This window comes from Centropristis striata, chromosome 4, assembly GCF_030273125.1.
Source record: "Centropristis striata isolate RG_2023a ecotype Rhode Island chromosome 4, C.striata_1.0, whole genome shotgun sequence".
NCBI classification, from domain to species: Eukaryota; Metazoa; Chordata; class Actinopteri; order Perciformes; family Serranidae; genus Centropristis; species Centropristis striata.
The window spans coordinates 23,859,249-23,874,992 of NC_081520.1; the positions used below are offsets into that span (position 1 = coordinate 23,859,249).

At 39.9% G+C, this 15,744-nt stretch overlaps 2 protein-coding genes across 2 annotated transcripts; both read right to left on the reverse strand.

Annotated features, from left to right (window-relative positions):
• Window positions 1-7,059: 7,059 nt before the first annotated feature.
• On the reverse strand, window positions 7,060-9,820 carry LOC131970668 (ladderlectin-like). The gene is made up of 7 exons (XM_059332099.1): window positions 9,640-9,820; window positions 9,485-9,514; window positions 9,276-9,308; window positions 9,034-9,125; window positions 8,606-8,731; window positions 8,392-8,491; window positions 7,060-7,130 (listed from the first exon to the last, which is right to left on the reverse strand). Exons 1-7 carry the CDS (start codon window positions 9,761-9,763, stop codon window positions 7,060-7,062), a joined length of 576 nt encoding a protein of 191 aa, XP_059188082.1. The 5' UTR covers window positions 9,764-9,820.
• A 2,636-nt stretch (window positions 9,821-12,456) lies between these two features.
• On the reverse strand, window positions 12,457-15,100 carry LOC131970226 (ladderlectin-like). The gene is made up of 7 exons (XM_059331567.1): window positions 14,910-15,100; window positions 14,771-14,800; window positions 14,142-14,183; window positions 13,630-13,721; window positions 13,279-13,404; window positions 13,062-13,161; window positions 12,457-12,527 (listed from the first exon to the last, which is right to left on the reverse strand). The coding sequence occupies exons 1-7, from the start codon at window positions 15,031-15,033 to the stop codon at window positions 12,457-12,459; spliced, it is 585 nt and encodes a 194-aa protein (XP_059187550.1). The 5' UTR covers window positions 15,034-15,100.
• Window positions 15,101-15,744: the final 644 nt, after the last annotated feature.

The following is a 15,744-nucleotide window of genomic DNA, read 5'->3' on the forward strand; positions in this document are numbered from 1 at the left end:
CTGGTTTGGTTAACCTTCTGTTCAATATTTCAACTCCTCACCCCGACATTCACTAAACATGTAAAACTGACTGATGGATGATGTGTTACAGCTGCATTGAGCCACCTGCAGATGAACTCAGTCTGATTTAAAAAACTACAAAGCAGAGTAATGGATGACTTAGACATATAATATTATACTAAACCGTCCATATTGTTGATTCAGAAAATGCAGATTCTTCAGGGAGAATATTTCCCTTTGATTTCCTCCACTGAGTTAACTACCATAAAGCCTCTCAGCTGCCTTGTTAGAGGATGACAGAGTAGGTGGAACAGTGAGTGACTGTACCTGTGTGATTACACTGATACTCAGCAGATGATGAACACTTACTGAGTGAAATAAGCAGCAGGGGATTATTAACATGAAAGAGACTTGAGCTTGTTGGCTCTCAATTCAAACTGTTTCCAAATGGCACTTAACCATTACATTCCAGACATTACAGGTTAAACTATGTTTCTTTAAGTACATGTAAATGTGATCTACTGTCTTGTGTCACGTCCCCCCTGTCTTAAAAAACGCTATAATCAGACCACTCCTAAAAAAACCTGCACTAAATCCGGATGTCCTATCAAACTACAGGCCCATCTCCAATCTCCCATTTTTGTAAAAAATACTTGAGAAAGCAGTAGCCATCCACCTTCAGGACCATCTCAAATACAACAACCTCTATGACATAGGTCGGCAATAGGTGGCCCGCGGGCCAGACGTGGCCCGCAAGCATGAAACATCTGGCCCTTGAGGTTGTTTGAACTATATTGAAAAATATATGAAAATATAAATATAAAATCGGACCGACAGTCTAAAAAAATGCTCTTTATTTACAAACTCAATTTTCCAAAACAGAAAAATTTCCTGAGTCTAATAATAATGCTTCACCTGGATACGAGGGTGAATACACACATTAGCGATGTGCAGCGTGAACACTCATGCAAAGACAAATGAAGTCATTGGATAGCGCCTGGTGCTGAAATTAGCTGAAACTCGTCCACAGGTTGTCTTTCAAACAAAGCACATAGCGAAAACAAGACTTCTTTCAAACATGCCAGACAACAAACAGACTGTGAAAAGTAAAACACAAGTTTCAAACATAAAGTACTCAAGTTATTTAGGCCTGTCTGTGGTGGCACCAAAAATGTAAACAATAACAATACAATTGCCCGGTCAAATTGGAGCAAATCAGAACAAAATAGAACGAAGCAAAAATGTTGAATCCATTCGACCATGGGCTGGAGTGCTCGACGCTCCTGAAACGACAGAGCAGACGTGCGTGCTACATTTACTGTATGCTTAGTAAGAATTAGGCCTAGCCTACAACGAGACAGTTCAGATTAGACACAATCCCTTGTTTAGATTACTCACCTAGTGTTAAAAGTGGCATCTCCCGCTTGTCACTATTTTCTGGATATCTGGTGAATTAGACGTCACTTTAATCCTCAGGCAGTTCTCGAGATTTTTGTGAGTCAGTCTATTCCTCTCGTGCGTTTTTATTGCATTCATAGCTGAAAAGGACGACTCACACATGTAGGTGGAGGGGAACATGGTCAGAGTGTAAAGTGCGACTGTCTTGAGGTTGCTGTATTCCTCAGAGCATAGTAGGCCTATCCAAAAGGCACACACAGACTCCGCACTTCTTAACGCATCTCGCACAATGGAGGTGGTTTGGAAATCAATCATTTCCATTTCCAGCGCAGCCTGATCTAAAGAGGCGATCGTTTCTTTTGCGTGGGGAAGTCGTCGGCTGGTTTTACTGCAGGGTCACGTATAAAGTCAATGATCAGCTCCGTCACTTCTCCCGCTGTCCTCTTCAGGGTGCTGAAATGTAGGACCCTGCCGGTGGCCCGCCATATAATGGCTTGGAAAATATCTGGCCCGCAGCCAAACTTTATTGCCGACCCCTGCTCTACCTCATCCCCCTTGGACAAGTCATCAGCCGCCACGGAATTTCTTTTCACTGTTATGCCGATGATACACAGCTCTATGTCAAAGCCACAGCTGCAGCCCCACCTTCATCGTCATCATCATCATCATCATCCCCATCAAAACTCATCACCTGTCTGGAGGAGATAAAGGCATGGATGGAGCACAACTTCCTCCAACTCAACAGCTCAAAAACAGAAGCCATTATGATCGGCACTCCTCATCAGACCAAGTCATCATTCGTAACAAGCATCACCTTCTCTGGCCACAACATTCCACTCTCCTCCTCCTCGGTTACCAACCTTGGGGTAAAAATGGACCCTCAACTCACCTTTGAATCACACATCAATCACCTCTGCAAGACCGCCTTTTTTCACCTTCGCAACATTGCCAGACTCCGCCCCATCCTCTCCCTCCCAGATGCCGAAAAACTGGTCCACGCCTTCATCTCCTCCAGACTCGATTACTGCAATGCACTTCTCATCGGGATCCCTAGCAAGAGTCTGCAGAGACTCCAATACATCCAGAACTCTGCAGCTAGGATCCTGATGAGAGTGCGGAAATATGATCATATCACCCCCATTCTCCACTCACTTCATTGGCTCCCCGTTTCCACCCGGATTGAATATAAGGTTTCCCTCCTCACTCACCAATGCATCTACGGAAATGCCCCCTCAAATCTCAAAGAACTACTCACCCCACAAAACACAACACACTCCATCCGCTCCACCCACTCAAACCGCCTCCACACACCAAGAACCAGACTCAGCACCATGGGAGACGGGGCTTTCTGTGCTGCTGCACCACGGCTGTGGAACGCCCTTCCTGACACCCTGAGGGCACCACAGTCCATAGAGACTTTTAAAAAAGGACTAAAAACATTCCTTTTTAGCAAAACCTTTGGTTCCTCCCATCTAGATGGTTTTTAGATTATGTATGTATGTTTTCTGTTTTTAGCTGTTTTTCTTTTTTTTATCCTTTTTATAATTAGAATGTTATGCTTTTAACCTGTAGCACTTTGAGATTTCCTGTAATGTAAAGTGCATTACAAATAAAATGTATTATTATCATTATTATTATTATTATTATTGTTGTTTGCTCAGACTGTGATTGGATAAGTATAAAGATAATTATAGATGTATACCCTCAACAGTAATCATGGACTGTTATGATTATCTTATATTATGTAAAGTGCTGAGCAGCAGATTCAGACCATGATGATGATTAACAGCCATTCCCTGCTGCAGACTCCTCTATACCCTGTCATATATTGGGCTGACTCCTACAGTGTGTGTCAGGCTTCAGACTGGAATAAAGAGGCTTTAACTGGTCACTTCTGTTTCCAGCAGACCTGATGATCAGTTTGCTCTCAAAGTGATTTCCTGATTGTGTCCAACTGAGCTGCTGATCGATCTCTGTGTTTCTTTTGTTACCACTCCATTACCAGCACAGCTTTTAGGCTCGAGCTACTGACAGTCTGAAGAGCTTCATTAATGCTAACATTCAATTACAGAAGCAGACAGGAGAAAGTTTTCCTCTCTTTGTGTAACGTTCACTTCATCTTCTCTTATTCTGTCTCTCTGCACTTCTCTGTATCCTCTTATCTTCTTTCTGCATCTGTTTGACTTGAGGCTGCACAGACATGGTGGTAGATAATGGAAAGATAATCATGAAGTAATGAGGGATTACTGAGTAACTACTCAGCTTTCATTACCTAAAGTTTGTCCTACACATCCTGCTCATCTCTGGGATCATTTACTGTGGGTAAAGAAAGAACTAAAATCAGTATCAGATATGAACAGGATGAACCTCCTGCATGTGGCACCCTGTAGGTGAGGCTTGTTTTATAAAGAAGTGGCTGGCGACCCCAGTGTCACAAAGGTGTCTCCTGTCTGCCAACAGTGAAGTAAGCAGTGAAAACACTGCGATAAACAATAAGAGGCAGAGCTCTGTGATGTAACATCTCTGTGTGCTTCTTTGTTTCAGCTGCTTTAGAAACAGGAGAAAGAGCTTCACAGTCATCTGTTGATTATAACAGTTAGTTGCATATTGATCCCTGAAGGAGAACTGTTTGAAATCCATCAGCAGATAAATAATGAGCTACTGACAGTGATGCTGCTGCTGGTGTGTGATGCTGCATTTACTGTAGGAAAGGTGTTCAGAGCTGGACTGGTGGTGGTTCTCTGAACCTTGATAGCAATTAAAGAACAGTGAAGCACAAACACACTGAGACCTGCTGGTGATTCTCCATTCAGTGGACTATAGCAGACTGTCAGGGTTCAGTGCACAGGAACAGGTCCTGGCTGCTGAGGAAACAGAATGGGATGTCCACAATGGTTTGAATCTGATCTAGGTATCTAAGATCTATCCAGTTGATTACTGATCACCGATCTAGATACTGGACCTCTTCCAGATCCTCCTGGGGATCCTTAAGGTCTCCCAGGTCAGCTGGTAAGTCTCTTGTCTCTACCTCAACATCTCCAGTCAGCTGTGTGTTGAATCGCTTTAAAGGAAAACAGTCAGGAGGTACAATTCAATGTGTGAGCTGCTATTAGCTGTTCCGCTGATGCATTAGTGGTGCAGTATTAAAACTAATTCCTGTCTCAGCTGGATCCCTCCTTGATCTCTGCACCACCCATGTGTTATTCAATACACATCCTATACATTAATGTGTGATGAAGGAGTGTTAGCACAGCATGTGATTGGATGAGCAGCCTTTTAACTCTGTTGATGAGACGACTGATTATTGACTGATTACTCCCAATCTCCTGCTGTCATCACACACAATTAATATCCTCTGTAATGAAATAATGGAGTGTGTGTGAGAGTGATGACACATCATGATGAAATTAAATTAAATATTAACACTGCTGGCCGTTGGAACACCTTCAGAAACACACATCACATTGTGTATAATGTTGCTCTTGAAGCCTGAATGCAGCAACATGAGAATATGTTCAATATATTAAATGTTTGAACAGAAGCTCCTCTACGTGTGTATCTGACTCACAGAGGAGAAAGAGAGCTACATTGTATCTGTCCACTTACTTCCATTGTTCAACTACAGGTTCAAACAAGAAATCAAGAACTGGGATCTGAGTCTCAAAGCTGAATGGTGCAACTGGTTTCAAAGGTCACATGAACTCTCATAAAGTTTACTGTAACAGAGTAAAAGCCTGGAAACACTCAGTCACAGCCCACAAGAAGATCACTGCACCTTAACAGACCTTCATGAAATAAACAGCTTTGTTCCAGTTGGACATAAAGGAATATCAGGATATCTGCAATGAAACACTAATAAGAACAAAATGAAGTTTGACATCTCTGATCAAATATTCTCAAATACTCTGATGCATGTCAGCTCACATGAAGTGACAGAACACAAACTGTCAGTAACTGCTGCTTTATTTTGAGCTGAGACAATTAGAGCAGACACATAATTATCTTCATTAAAGTGGAAGTGTTGGTGAGGGTCTCATGTTTTAGAATAGCTGAGGGGTGTACCACATCTAAACACTCCAACAGCCTTCAGAACATCTCATTAGTGCTTTGGGACTGTGTGACTCATTAAGAGATGTGATGAGATTAAGGATCCAATGAAAACAATCAGTGTCCCCTCGCTGCCTCCCTGTCTCTGTGTCTCTCACTGTGAACTCCATAAGTAAACAAATCTCTCATTAAAACTACAAAGTTTAATTTGTCTTAATTAATTGGACGAGTCCTGTATAAAATGTCATCATGCTACCCTGATGAACAGTGAAAGAGCAAACTAGAAGCTTCAGTCAGCTGGTGGAGCAGCAGTGCAACATAAAGGAGCCTCATCTTGTATCAGCTGCAGAGGTCTGAACAGTTATCAACTCTGAAGACCTGATGCTGATTTTCATTAAATCCAGCTGAGCTGCTTCTATCAGCGCTCCATTAGCAAACATACACAGTTCCTCTTACAGCTAATGTTCTTACAGTGTGGCGAGTATCATTACTTACTGCTGACATTTCATTACAGAAGCAGACAGGAGAGAACACATGGAAACACATATCATCCCTCTCTGTGACTGACTCTGTCTTTTCTCTTCCTGTTTCTCATCAGCATTTCTTGTTTTTTTCTCTCCTCTCTTGCTCTCTTGTCACACTTGGCTGATGCTGGTAAGCAGCCAGTGACAAAGTATCTGCACCCTGACCAAAGTGTGCTTCTGTAGTAAACAAAGGAAGATAACTAGTTCAACACTGAGCTTCTGGAGATGCAGATCAGCTCTATCAGTGGAGCCACGATGAGACAGAATATACATATGACAGGTGAAGCAGAATTACCATGAGCTATAAATCAGACGATGGATATATAGTCACAAATATCAAAATATTGTAAAGACACCTAACCATACAGTGAGCTAAATGTTTTCTATAAACAGTATATATTGACATATATTTCTTAGTCATATTCAGATCTGTTCATCGTTTGTTTACCTTGTTCAGCTCTGTCGTCTCTGTTTACAGCTGTATGTCTGTTTCTTTGTAAATAGACAACTGCATCAGAATTTCAGAATCCCAATGTGACCACATCAAAGCCAGTATAAAACATTCTGATTCTGATTCTGATTCTTAAAAAGAACTCTAGTGTGCAGCAGCCTGGATCATGCAGGATAAAGAACTGATTTCAAAACAAACAAACTTAAAACTGTTAGAAGATATTTTCTCTTAAGAACACTAAAAAGTCTAATGTGAGTGACAGACTGACATTAACTGTTGTGGACTCTCTGTGAGTACTAAATACAACTCTAAATAAAAATGTAAACATCCAGTTTCACAGGAAATGAAAAAAAAATAGCTGCTCCACAAAAACCTTACATTTATGGCAACGTTCCCTGAAGGAAGATGAAACATGGTCCCATTCTTTCAAGTTTTTATTATGAACAAAAAAGGCGACAGTCACAATTACAAACAGAAATACTTTAACTCAGAAGTTATTTAACATTTCATCATTTAAAACATCTAAGAGCACACAATGGAAAACGATATTTTAGTAGAACACCAAACAATATTCATGATTGGCTCAGAATGAATATAGCGGCTAACCGGTCCCAGGAATCCAGATGTTTAGTGTGTATGTTAACATCTGAAAGGGCTTTTGGAGCAGATAAAGTGGTAAGTAGCGCTACATGGGGTGTTACTCCAACCATCTGAAATGTGAATAAAGAAGAGAACAAAAAACATTAGAATGAAATACATTTTCAAGTGAACACAATAATACACTATAACGTTTACTGTAATATCTTACTTGCATTGCATTAACATGCAACATTATCAGTAAAGGAGCCAAGGAGGAGCTAAACATTTGACACACAGAGCAGGGGAGAGGAGCTATCGCTAGCTGCTGAGCTAAGAAGCTAACAGAACTGAATAACATGAACAGATGAGATTAGCGTCACTGAATCCCACATCGGCCGGCTATTGGCAAACATTCTTTCACAATTTCACATTAACTACTAATATAAATGGCCATTCGTGAAACTAATTTCATGGAGCGGCACCATTCAGTTTTTATGCTCCACATATTTGGAACAAACTCCCAGAAAAGTGCAGATCTGCTGCAACTCTCAACTCTTTTTTTAAATCGAGACTAAAGACTTTTCTGTTTGCCACTAACCTTGGGTTTACCAGAGTCGGCAAAAGTACGCTAATGTTGGTGAATTAGCCTATCGCTATCGTTTTCATGGATCGGTCACTTTCATCTTTTCGCTGTTAAACAATGGGGGCTGCTGATTTTGTGGGGTGAAAGTTTCTTGGTACGCAAAATAAAATCACTGTTATCAACCATCATTATCAACACACCCGGTCCGGTTCCGTATTTATTCAGTCCTTCACAATAAGTCACAGTACAGTAAAATACAGATGTAGCCTATAACACAGTCTGTGCTATGGATGATTTACCATCTGGGCACCAGTGAAATCTTATTTTACATGTTTTCTAGAGTGTAGCCTACAGATGAGGTGTTACTATAGTTACATAACAATGATAGATATTTTGTGGATTGTGCTGCAAAACTATTAACCTCTGCAGCACCAGTGCTATAAGAAAAAACAGTTAATGTACATACCAGAACTGTACATATCAATGTTGAACATAATGTCCCAACATTATTTAACTATGTTATTTTAATCTTTGTAGCATTTTGTGAATGAGCAGTCTAGCGAGCGTTTTTGGAGGTATTACTCCAAAAACACTCGCTAAAGCAGCAATCAGCTGCACTGTGCCCTCTTCCAAAGAGTCCTGTAGAATCTTCACAAATAACCACATGGTGTGTTGTATCTGAACTAACTCATTAGCTATTGATTTTTTCGTGTTCGATTCCCTGTATGACAATTATATAAGAGAGCAGGTAAAGTAGAGAAAGGTTCACTAATGTAGCTCGCCAGCCTAAAGAAATCACATGGACTTACTGCTGCTGCGTAAGAAGATGCAAAGGTGGCTGCTGGAGCTGGACTGGCTATACCAGTTGGTGTAATAGAAACCCTCACGGTCAATCCACATCCACTGGCCCTAAGAGACAAAGAGCATGACTGTTAGACAGTGTGGCCAAGTTTGGATCCCAATCGAAACAGGTCCTGGGCTTGATCTGGACTAGCTAAGTGGGAAGTCTTGAAAAATCCAGACCTGCAGCTGGAAGCCTCCCAGCCATGCAAAGCTCTGACGGGCATTCTGTGTTATCTGCTGGAGGAAGCTGTACTCTCTGGGGTTGGTAACCGAGGCCAGGTTGGCACCCAGGCTGTTGCAGTACTCCTGTCAGACAGAGGAGGATCATAGCATCTTTGTGGTGAAACAGCTTAATAGTTGTTCATTTAATTTCTTCATTTTCTTCATCTAAACTGTCATGAGCTGTGATGTGAAAAGATCATCTTTTCATGGACGAATGGTGGCAGACTGACTGCAACAGGTAAACAAATAATCCTTATGGTCAATCAGTCACTGTTTGCATAAAACATTTTCCAGTAGCCTAACTGCATATGTTTGAGATGACAGGAGCAGCTAATCATTTTTAATCTGCTCACAAACACAGAAAAGATGTGTTATAGGCACAGTACCTCAGCTCTGTGCCATGACATGGCGGCTTGGCTGAACAGGAAGCAGCGAGATTCATGTCTGTACCAACCATTTGGACAAAAATTAAAACGAGCTGCAGATAGAAGGAAGAGAGAATGTTGCCTTCAACAGAGCAGTTTCACTCAATAAAACAAACTGCTAATAATTGATAATTTCACTTTGGACAGCCTCAGACAGCAGAAAGAGTAGTTAAATACAACTTAAACAGTGAAGTGGCTCTTACAGTCAGGATCTGCCTCCTCAGACACAAGTGCTGCTGAAACAGAAACAGTGAACACAATGATTAGTATCAGTATGTGTCAAAAAAGAATATAATTTTTCTTCCTTTCAAACCACAAACAGCTAGACAAGTGAGAAAACAAGTGAACTTGACTTCTGAGCATCCTGCTGTAACTTCCTGTGTCTATTAAAGCTGAGAGCTTCAATACTGACCTGGAGCCTTCCCTTTGTCTTCAGCCGGAGCTGCAGAAAAAAACAAACACATCACTGTCAGTAACATTAGAGCACAAGTTACTCTACCTGTGTGTGTGTGTGTGTGTGTGTGTGTGTGTGTGTGTGTGTGTGTGTGTGTGTGTGTTGAACCTGACCTGCAAATGAAGCACAGAAAAGTATGGAGAGGACCAGGACAGTCTTCATGGTGATGATCAACTGATCGTTCTGTGTGGAGAAGAAAAAAACACCAATAAACACACAGAGGGAGAGCACAGCCATGGGCTCCACTGAATGAAAAGCAGTGCAGCAGGTGTCTTACCTTTCAGTTAGATGTGAGGTGATGATGTTCAGGTATCAGCTGAATGATGCTGACGAGGAGGTCTCACTGCTCTTTATATACACACTGGAACCACACTGAGTCTGTTCATGTGGGCGTGTGGATGGCAGGTTTGATTAAAGTTTGATGAGAGTAAACACATAAAGTTATATGATCCGGATCTCTGAACTTTCTCCTGACGGTATGTAAACAGTTTGCACACAACAACTTCCTTGTTATGTTTTTTCTTTATTTTTTTTTTTATCCCAGGTTAAAGGTTTCAAAAAATTGTAACTAGGCTGGATGATAACAGTATTTTATGTCACTTTATGTAACATAACGTACTTATTTTAATCCAAACCATAATATTTCCCTAAACCTAACAAAACTGTAACTGTGTCACAAGATAAACCCACTTGTTTAATTTGTGATGGTTAAGTTTATGTTAGAGGATGTGTTATTATAGATTTCTTCTTCATCATGAAATAAGGGAGTGTTCTTCCATCATCCACAGTGATACATGTCAAAAAATTTAATTAAGTAAAAGTGCATTAGTATGAGCAGCAAAACGTGTTTATAAGCATACCAGTAAAAGTAGAAATAATCCAGGAGAAATGGCTTCTGTCATTGTTTTATACTATACAGGATATTATAAGAGCGTTGAAGCATGACTGTATAACATGTTAATCCTGCACCTGATTGTGCTAAGATATTTTACAGACTACTGGGCAGTTTATTGTGTGTCTGTGTGATCCAGCTGCAGACACGGACTTGAAGCGTTGGGCTGCAGCCCTACGCTGTGTAAACAACTGATAATATTTTATGATTATTGATACATTGATCATTAAATCATTCTATTATCCCTATCAGCATTTCCTTATTGGTTGATGGGAAAATATTGATTGTTTTTGAGAGATAAACACAGGAAACAGACTCACGTTGAGACTGAAGTCAAAGTTCACTTATTAACATGTTGCTCTGTAGCTCCCACTCTCCCTGTTTCTCCATAAATGGGTTAACTTTGATGTATCAGGGCTGCTGGGTAGGAGTTGTGTTATTCTGCTTAGTCTCTAAAAGGATGCCATCTGCTGTGCTAGATATAGATGGTACACTTTAGTTTACATAATAAATGTTGCCATTATAGTTTCAGAGAAGTAAGAATTTGTGTAGCTTGACATGGTTTCAGTAAATGGATCTTAGTCAGCTCAGATAAAGCCCTACACACGGGTGTGGATGTGACTGTCTGAGTGAGTGAGTGAGTGAGTGAGTGAGTGATGACACTGTGTTCAGGGGAGGGGCTACTCAAGGCTGCTTGTCCTCTGTCCTCTTCTATTTTTGCAGTGCAAGCCTGTTTTCCAACACGTTGTCATTGGCCTCATAAGGACAGTGTTTTATTTCACTCATTTCATTTCAAAGGTATTAATTAGGGCCCAACCACAGAGTAGATCAAAAGAGCTATTGTTCCTGTAACTGTGAATCCCCACTGTGGACGAGAAGTGAGCGCTGCTTATTCGTTCTATCATACAATCCACACTGACTCTTTCTACAGTCGTGTTAAGTGAAGCATTATCTTCAATGACAGCTGTGTGAATCACACATATATCTGTTTTTTTTATTTGTTTTAAAGTATTTACAGCATGTTACTTTATTCTGTCTGTGAGCTTGTGTAAGGGCTGCGCTGTTTTCTATAAAGTAAACAGTATATATAAACATATATTTCATATTTATAGTCATACCTGTACGTTTGTTTACCTTGTTCAGCTCTGTCATCTCTGTTTTCAACTGTATGTCTGTTTCTGTGTTAATACACTGAGAACAATGAGAAACCAGAATTTCAGAATCCCAATGTGAACACATCAAAGCCAGCAGAACACATTCTGATTCTGATTCTGATTCTAAATTCTGATTCTAATTCTGAAAAAGAACTCTAGAAAGGTAGAGAGGGACGCCCCTGCTCTGGTTGGAATAAGGCACAAGAGTACATTTTGGAGACTGATATGTAAAAAAAACAACAACAACAAAAAGAGGTGACAGATGATCAATAATCCATGTGTAAGAGAAGACACATGTAGGTTTAGTAGGTTTAGACCTGGGAAGTTTTAGGCTGAGCTGTTTCTACCAAAGTTGTGAATATTTAATTAGGGTCAGCCACTGTCCCACTGACTTGAAGAGTTGGGCTGCAGCCCCCCACCAAGACTTGGGGTGTGTGTATATATATATATATATATATATATATATATATATATATATATATATATATATATATATATACATATGTCCTTCATATAGCTCCCGTGAGTCTAAAATTATGTTATAAATGAATTTAGTGGACATTGTTTGAACTGCTTTGATGCTGACTCTGGTTACTCTGAGATGAATAATCGTTCATTTTCAGACTACAGCTGGATTTAAACAAGCACTTTTCAACCAAAGTCTTAAAGAAAGATGACATATGTTATTATTCTTTCAAGTTTTTTTTATTAAAAAGAAGCAGACAGTCACAATTACAAACAGAAATACTTTTACACAGAAGTTATTTAATATTTCATCCTTTAAAAAGAATACACAATGGACAACTATACTTTAGTAGAACACCAAACAATATTCATGAGTTGACTCAGAAAGAATATTAGAATCCAGATGTTTAGTGTGTATGTTAACATCTGAAAGGGCTTTTTGAGCAGAAAAAGGTATAAGAAGTGCCACATGCGGTGTTACCCCAACCATCTGAAATGTGATAAAGAAGAGAAAAAATAACATTACAATGAAATCAATCATTAAGTAAAAACAAAATACACCATAATGTTTTCTGTAACATCATGTATTTGCATTTTCCACATAAAAGTAAGTTAATCAGTATTTACACCAAAAAAGATGTGGAAAAACTTCACATCACTATTATCAAGACAAATAAATACAGATATCATCTCTGAGAACAAGATTAAGTTCATCTTATTTGGAATTGTAATTTGAAATGAGATGGAGAGTGTGTGGCAGTTAAGGCTATGTCGGAGTCGAACATGACCTGTTACAGCACAGTGCACACAGCTGCACCGTTTATAACTGAGAAGGAAAATATATTCCAATATTACTCTGAAATTTGATACAAATTGATGTTGCCCTGTAGAATCTTCACAAATTGCCACATAGTAAAATTTTTCATGCTGTATTCCCTGTATGACAATAACACAGGAAAACAGTTAAAGTAGAAAAAGGCTCATTAATGTAGCTAGCCAGCCTGAAGAAATCACATGGACTTACTGCTGCTGCGTAAGAAGACACAGGGGTGGCTGCTGGAGCTGGACTGGCCATACCAGTTGGTGTAATAGAAACCCTCACGGTCAATCCACATCCACTGGCCCTAAGAGACAAAGAGCATGACTGTAAGACAGTGTGACCATGTCTGGATCCCCTTTGGACCAGGTCCTGGGCTTGATCTGGACTAGCTAAGAGGTGGTTAGTCTTCAAAAACCCAGACCTGCAGCTGGAAGCCTCCCAGCCATATGCTGCTCTGACGGGCATTCTGTGTTATCTGCTGGAGGAAGCTGTACTCTCTGGGGTTGGTAACCGAGGCCAGGTTGGCACCCAGGCTGTTGCAGTACTCCTGTCAGACAGAGGAGGGTCATAGCATCTTAGTGGTGAAACAGCTTAATAGTTGTTCATTGAATTTCTTCATTTTCTGCCTCTAAACTGTCATGAGCTGTGATGTGAACAGTTCATCTTTTCATGGACTAATGGTGGCAGACTGACTGACTGACCATCACCATATAGATTCTCCATATTTGTTTACATGTTGCAATCACAAACACAAGTGTTACAGTAGCAGTACCTCAGCTCTGTGCCATGTCATGGCGGTCTGGCTGTACAGGAAGCAGCGAGATTCATGGCTGTACCAGCCATTTGGACACAAGTTAAAACGAGCTACAGAAAGACAAAAGAGAGAGAACATTGTCTTCAACAGAGCAGTTTCACTCATTTAAACACACTGATAATAATTAATATTTCACTTTGGACAGCCTCAGACAGCAGAAAGAGTCGTTCTAAATACAACTTAAACAGTGATGTGGCTCTTACATTCAGGATCTGCCTCCTCAGGCACAAGTGCTGCTGAAACAGAAACAGTGAACACAATGATTAGTATCAGTATGTGTCAAAAAAGAACAAAAAGGATTTCAACAGTCCAATCTAACTGAACTTGTTTCATTAGTATAGCAATATGTGAAACAGTTAAGGAGTACTTGACAAGTATAACTGTTAAACCAAATATGTATTTTAATGTTCATTGACAATGAGCAGTCGCACAATATATTGTTGTGAGTTCTGTGTGTCTTTTCTGATTACCATTTCTGGGAGCAGGGACAGAATCTTCTGGTGCAAATACTTCTTTCTTCATCATCATCTCGTCCTCCATTTCTGAAACATCAACAGCTCCATTAATCTTTACAACTACAAGAATGTTAGCTACAGATGATATTAATAAGCAAATCTCATGTAGTACGTGTGTTCTGTAAAACTGTGACCCACAGACAGTCCTACATGATCAAGTTTGGCTTTTTGGACATCGTAGATAGAAGTGACCATATTTGGTCAGGAGGGAACTAAGTTATCACGTAATGCTGGTGACCAGCTTAGTTGGCAAGGCGACCAAAAATTAATAACATACCTTGATTTATTGTCTATTTTACTCTAAATGGGACACATTTTTTGTCATCATGTTATAATAAAGAGTCGAAACTAGCAAGTGAGACCATAAAGTCATTAGGAACGTGTTTACTGAGGTAATAAATGGGGTCATTTTCTCATAGAGTTCCATACAATCTGACTTTGCATTGGCTTCACTTTTCAGACCCGGATCTTGAAATATATTTCCTTTCAAACAGCTAGACAAGTGAGAAAAGAAGTGAACTTGACTTCTGAGCATCCTGCTGTAACTTCCTGTGTCTATTAAAGCTGAGAGCTTCAATACTGACCTGGAGCCTTCCCTTTGTCTTCACCCGGAGCTGCAGAAAAAAACAAACACGTCACTGTCAGTAACATTAGAGCACGAGTTACTCTACCTGTGTGTGTGTGTGTGTGTGTGTGTGTGTATGTGTGTGTGTTGAACCTGACCTGCAAATGAAGCACAGAAAAGTATGGAGAGGACCAGGACAGTCTTCATGGTGATGATCAACTGATCGTTCTGTGTGGAGAAGAAAAAAACACCAATAAACACACAGAGGGAGAGCACAGCCATGGGCTCCACTGAATGAAAAGCAGTGCAGCAGGTGTCTTACCTTTCAGTTAGATGTGAGGTGATGATGTTCAGGTATCAGCTGAATGATGCTGACGAGGAGGTCTCACTGCTCTTTATATACACATTGGAACCACACTGAGTCTGTTCATGTGGGGGTGTGGATGGCAGCACGTGCTGAGGTTTGTCTGATAATTAGCTCAGTATGAGGGACTCTGATTACAGTAAGCACATAAAGCTGTGACCCTGAACTCTGATCTTCTTCCTGACAGCATGTAAACAGTTTGCACAAACCATTTCCTTGTTGTTGATTTTTTTTTACCTCAGGTTAATGGTTTCAAAGAATTTTACTACTAGAACTTTACTAATATTTTATTCATAATTTAATCAATTATTTTTTGTATTTATTTTAAATGCATTTCTGTATTTCTTTAGTTATCCATTTCTTATATATATTTTTATATTTCCTCTTGCATATTTCCCCCTATTAAGTAGCAATCATTTTATTTTCTTGATATATTTTTTCAACTATTTTTTTTATAGATTTCGTCTTCATCATGAAATGAGGGAGTGTTCTTTCATCATCCACAGTGATACATTTCAAAAATATAATTAAGTAAAAATGCATTAGTATGAGCAGCAACATTTATTTTAAGCATACCAGTAAAAGTAGCAATAATGCAGGAGAAATGGCTTCTGTCATGGTTTTATACT

Coding starts and splice junctions, on each gene's coding strand:
- LOC131970668 (XM_059332099.1), bottom strand. CDS start 9,763: ATGGCTGTGCTCTCCCTCTGTGTGTTTATTGGTGTTTTTTTCTTCTCC. Junction 9,309..9,484: donor AGACAAAGGGAAGGCTCCAG/GTCAGTATTGAA, acceptor TTTCTGTTTCAG/CAGCACTTGTGTCTGAGGAG. Junction 8,732..9,033: donor TGTCATGGCACAGAGCTGAG/GTACTGTGCCTA, acceptor TCTGTCTGACAG/GAGTACTGCAACAGCCTGGG.
- LOC131970226 (XM_059331567.1), bottom strand. CDS start 15,033: ATGGCTGTGCTCTCCCTCTGTGTGTTTATTGGTGTTTTTTTCTTCTCC. Junction 13,722..14,141: donor TGTCCCTGCTCCCAGAAATG/GTAATCAGAAAA, acceptor GTCTTTCTGTAG/CTCGTTTTAACTTGTGTCCA. Junction 12,528..13,061: donor TGTCTTCTTACGCAGCAGCA/GTAAGTCCATGT, acceptor ATCACATTTCAG/ATGGTTGGGGTAACACCGCA.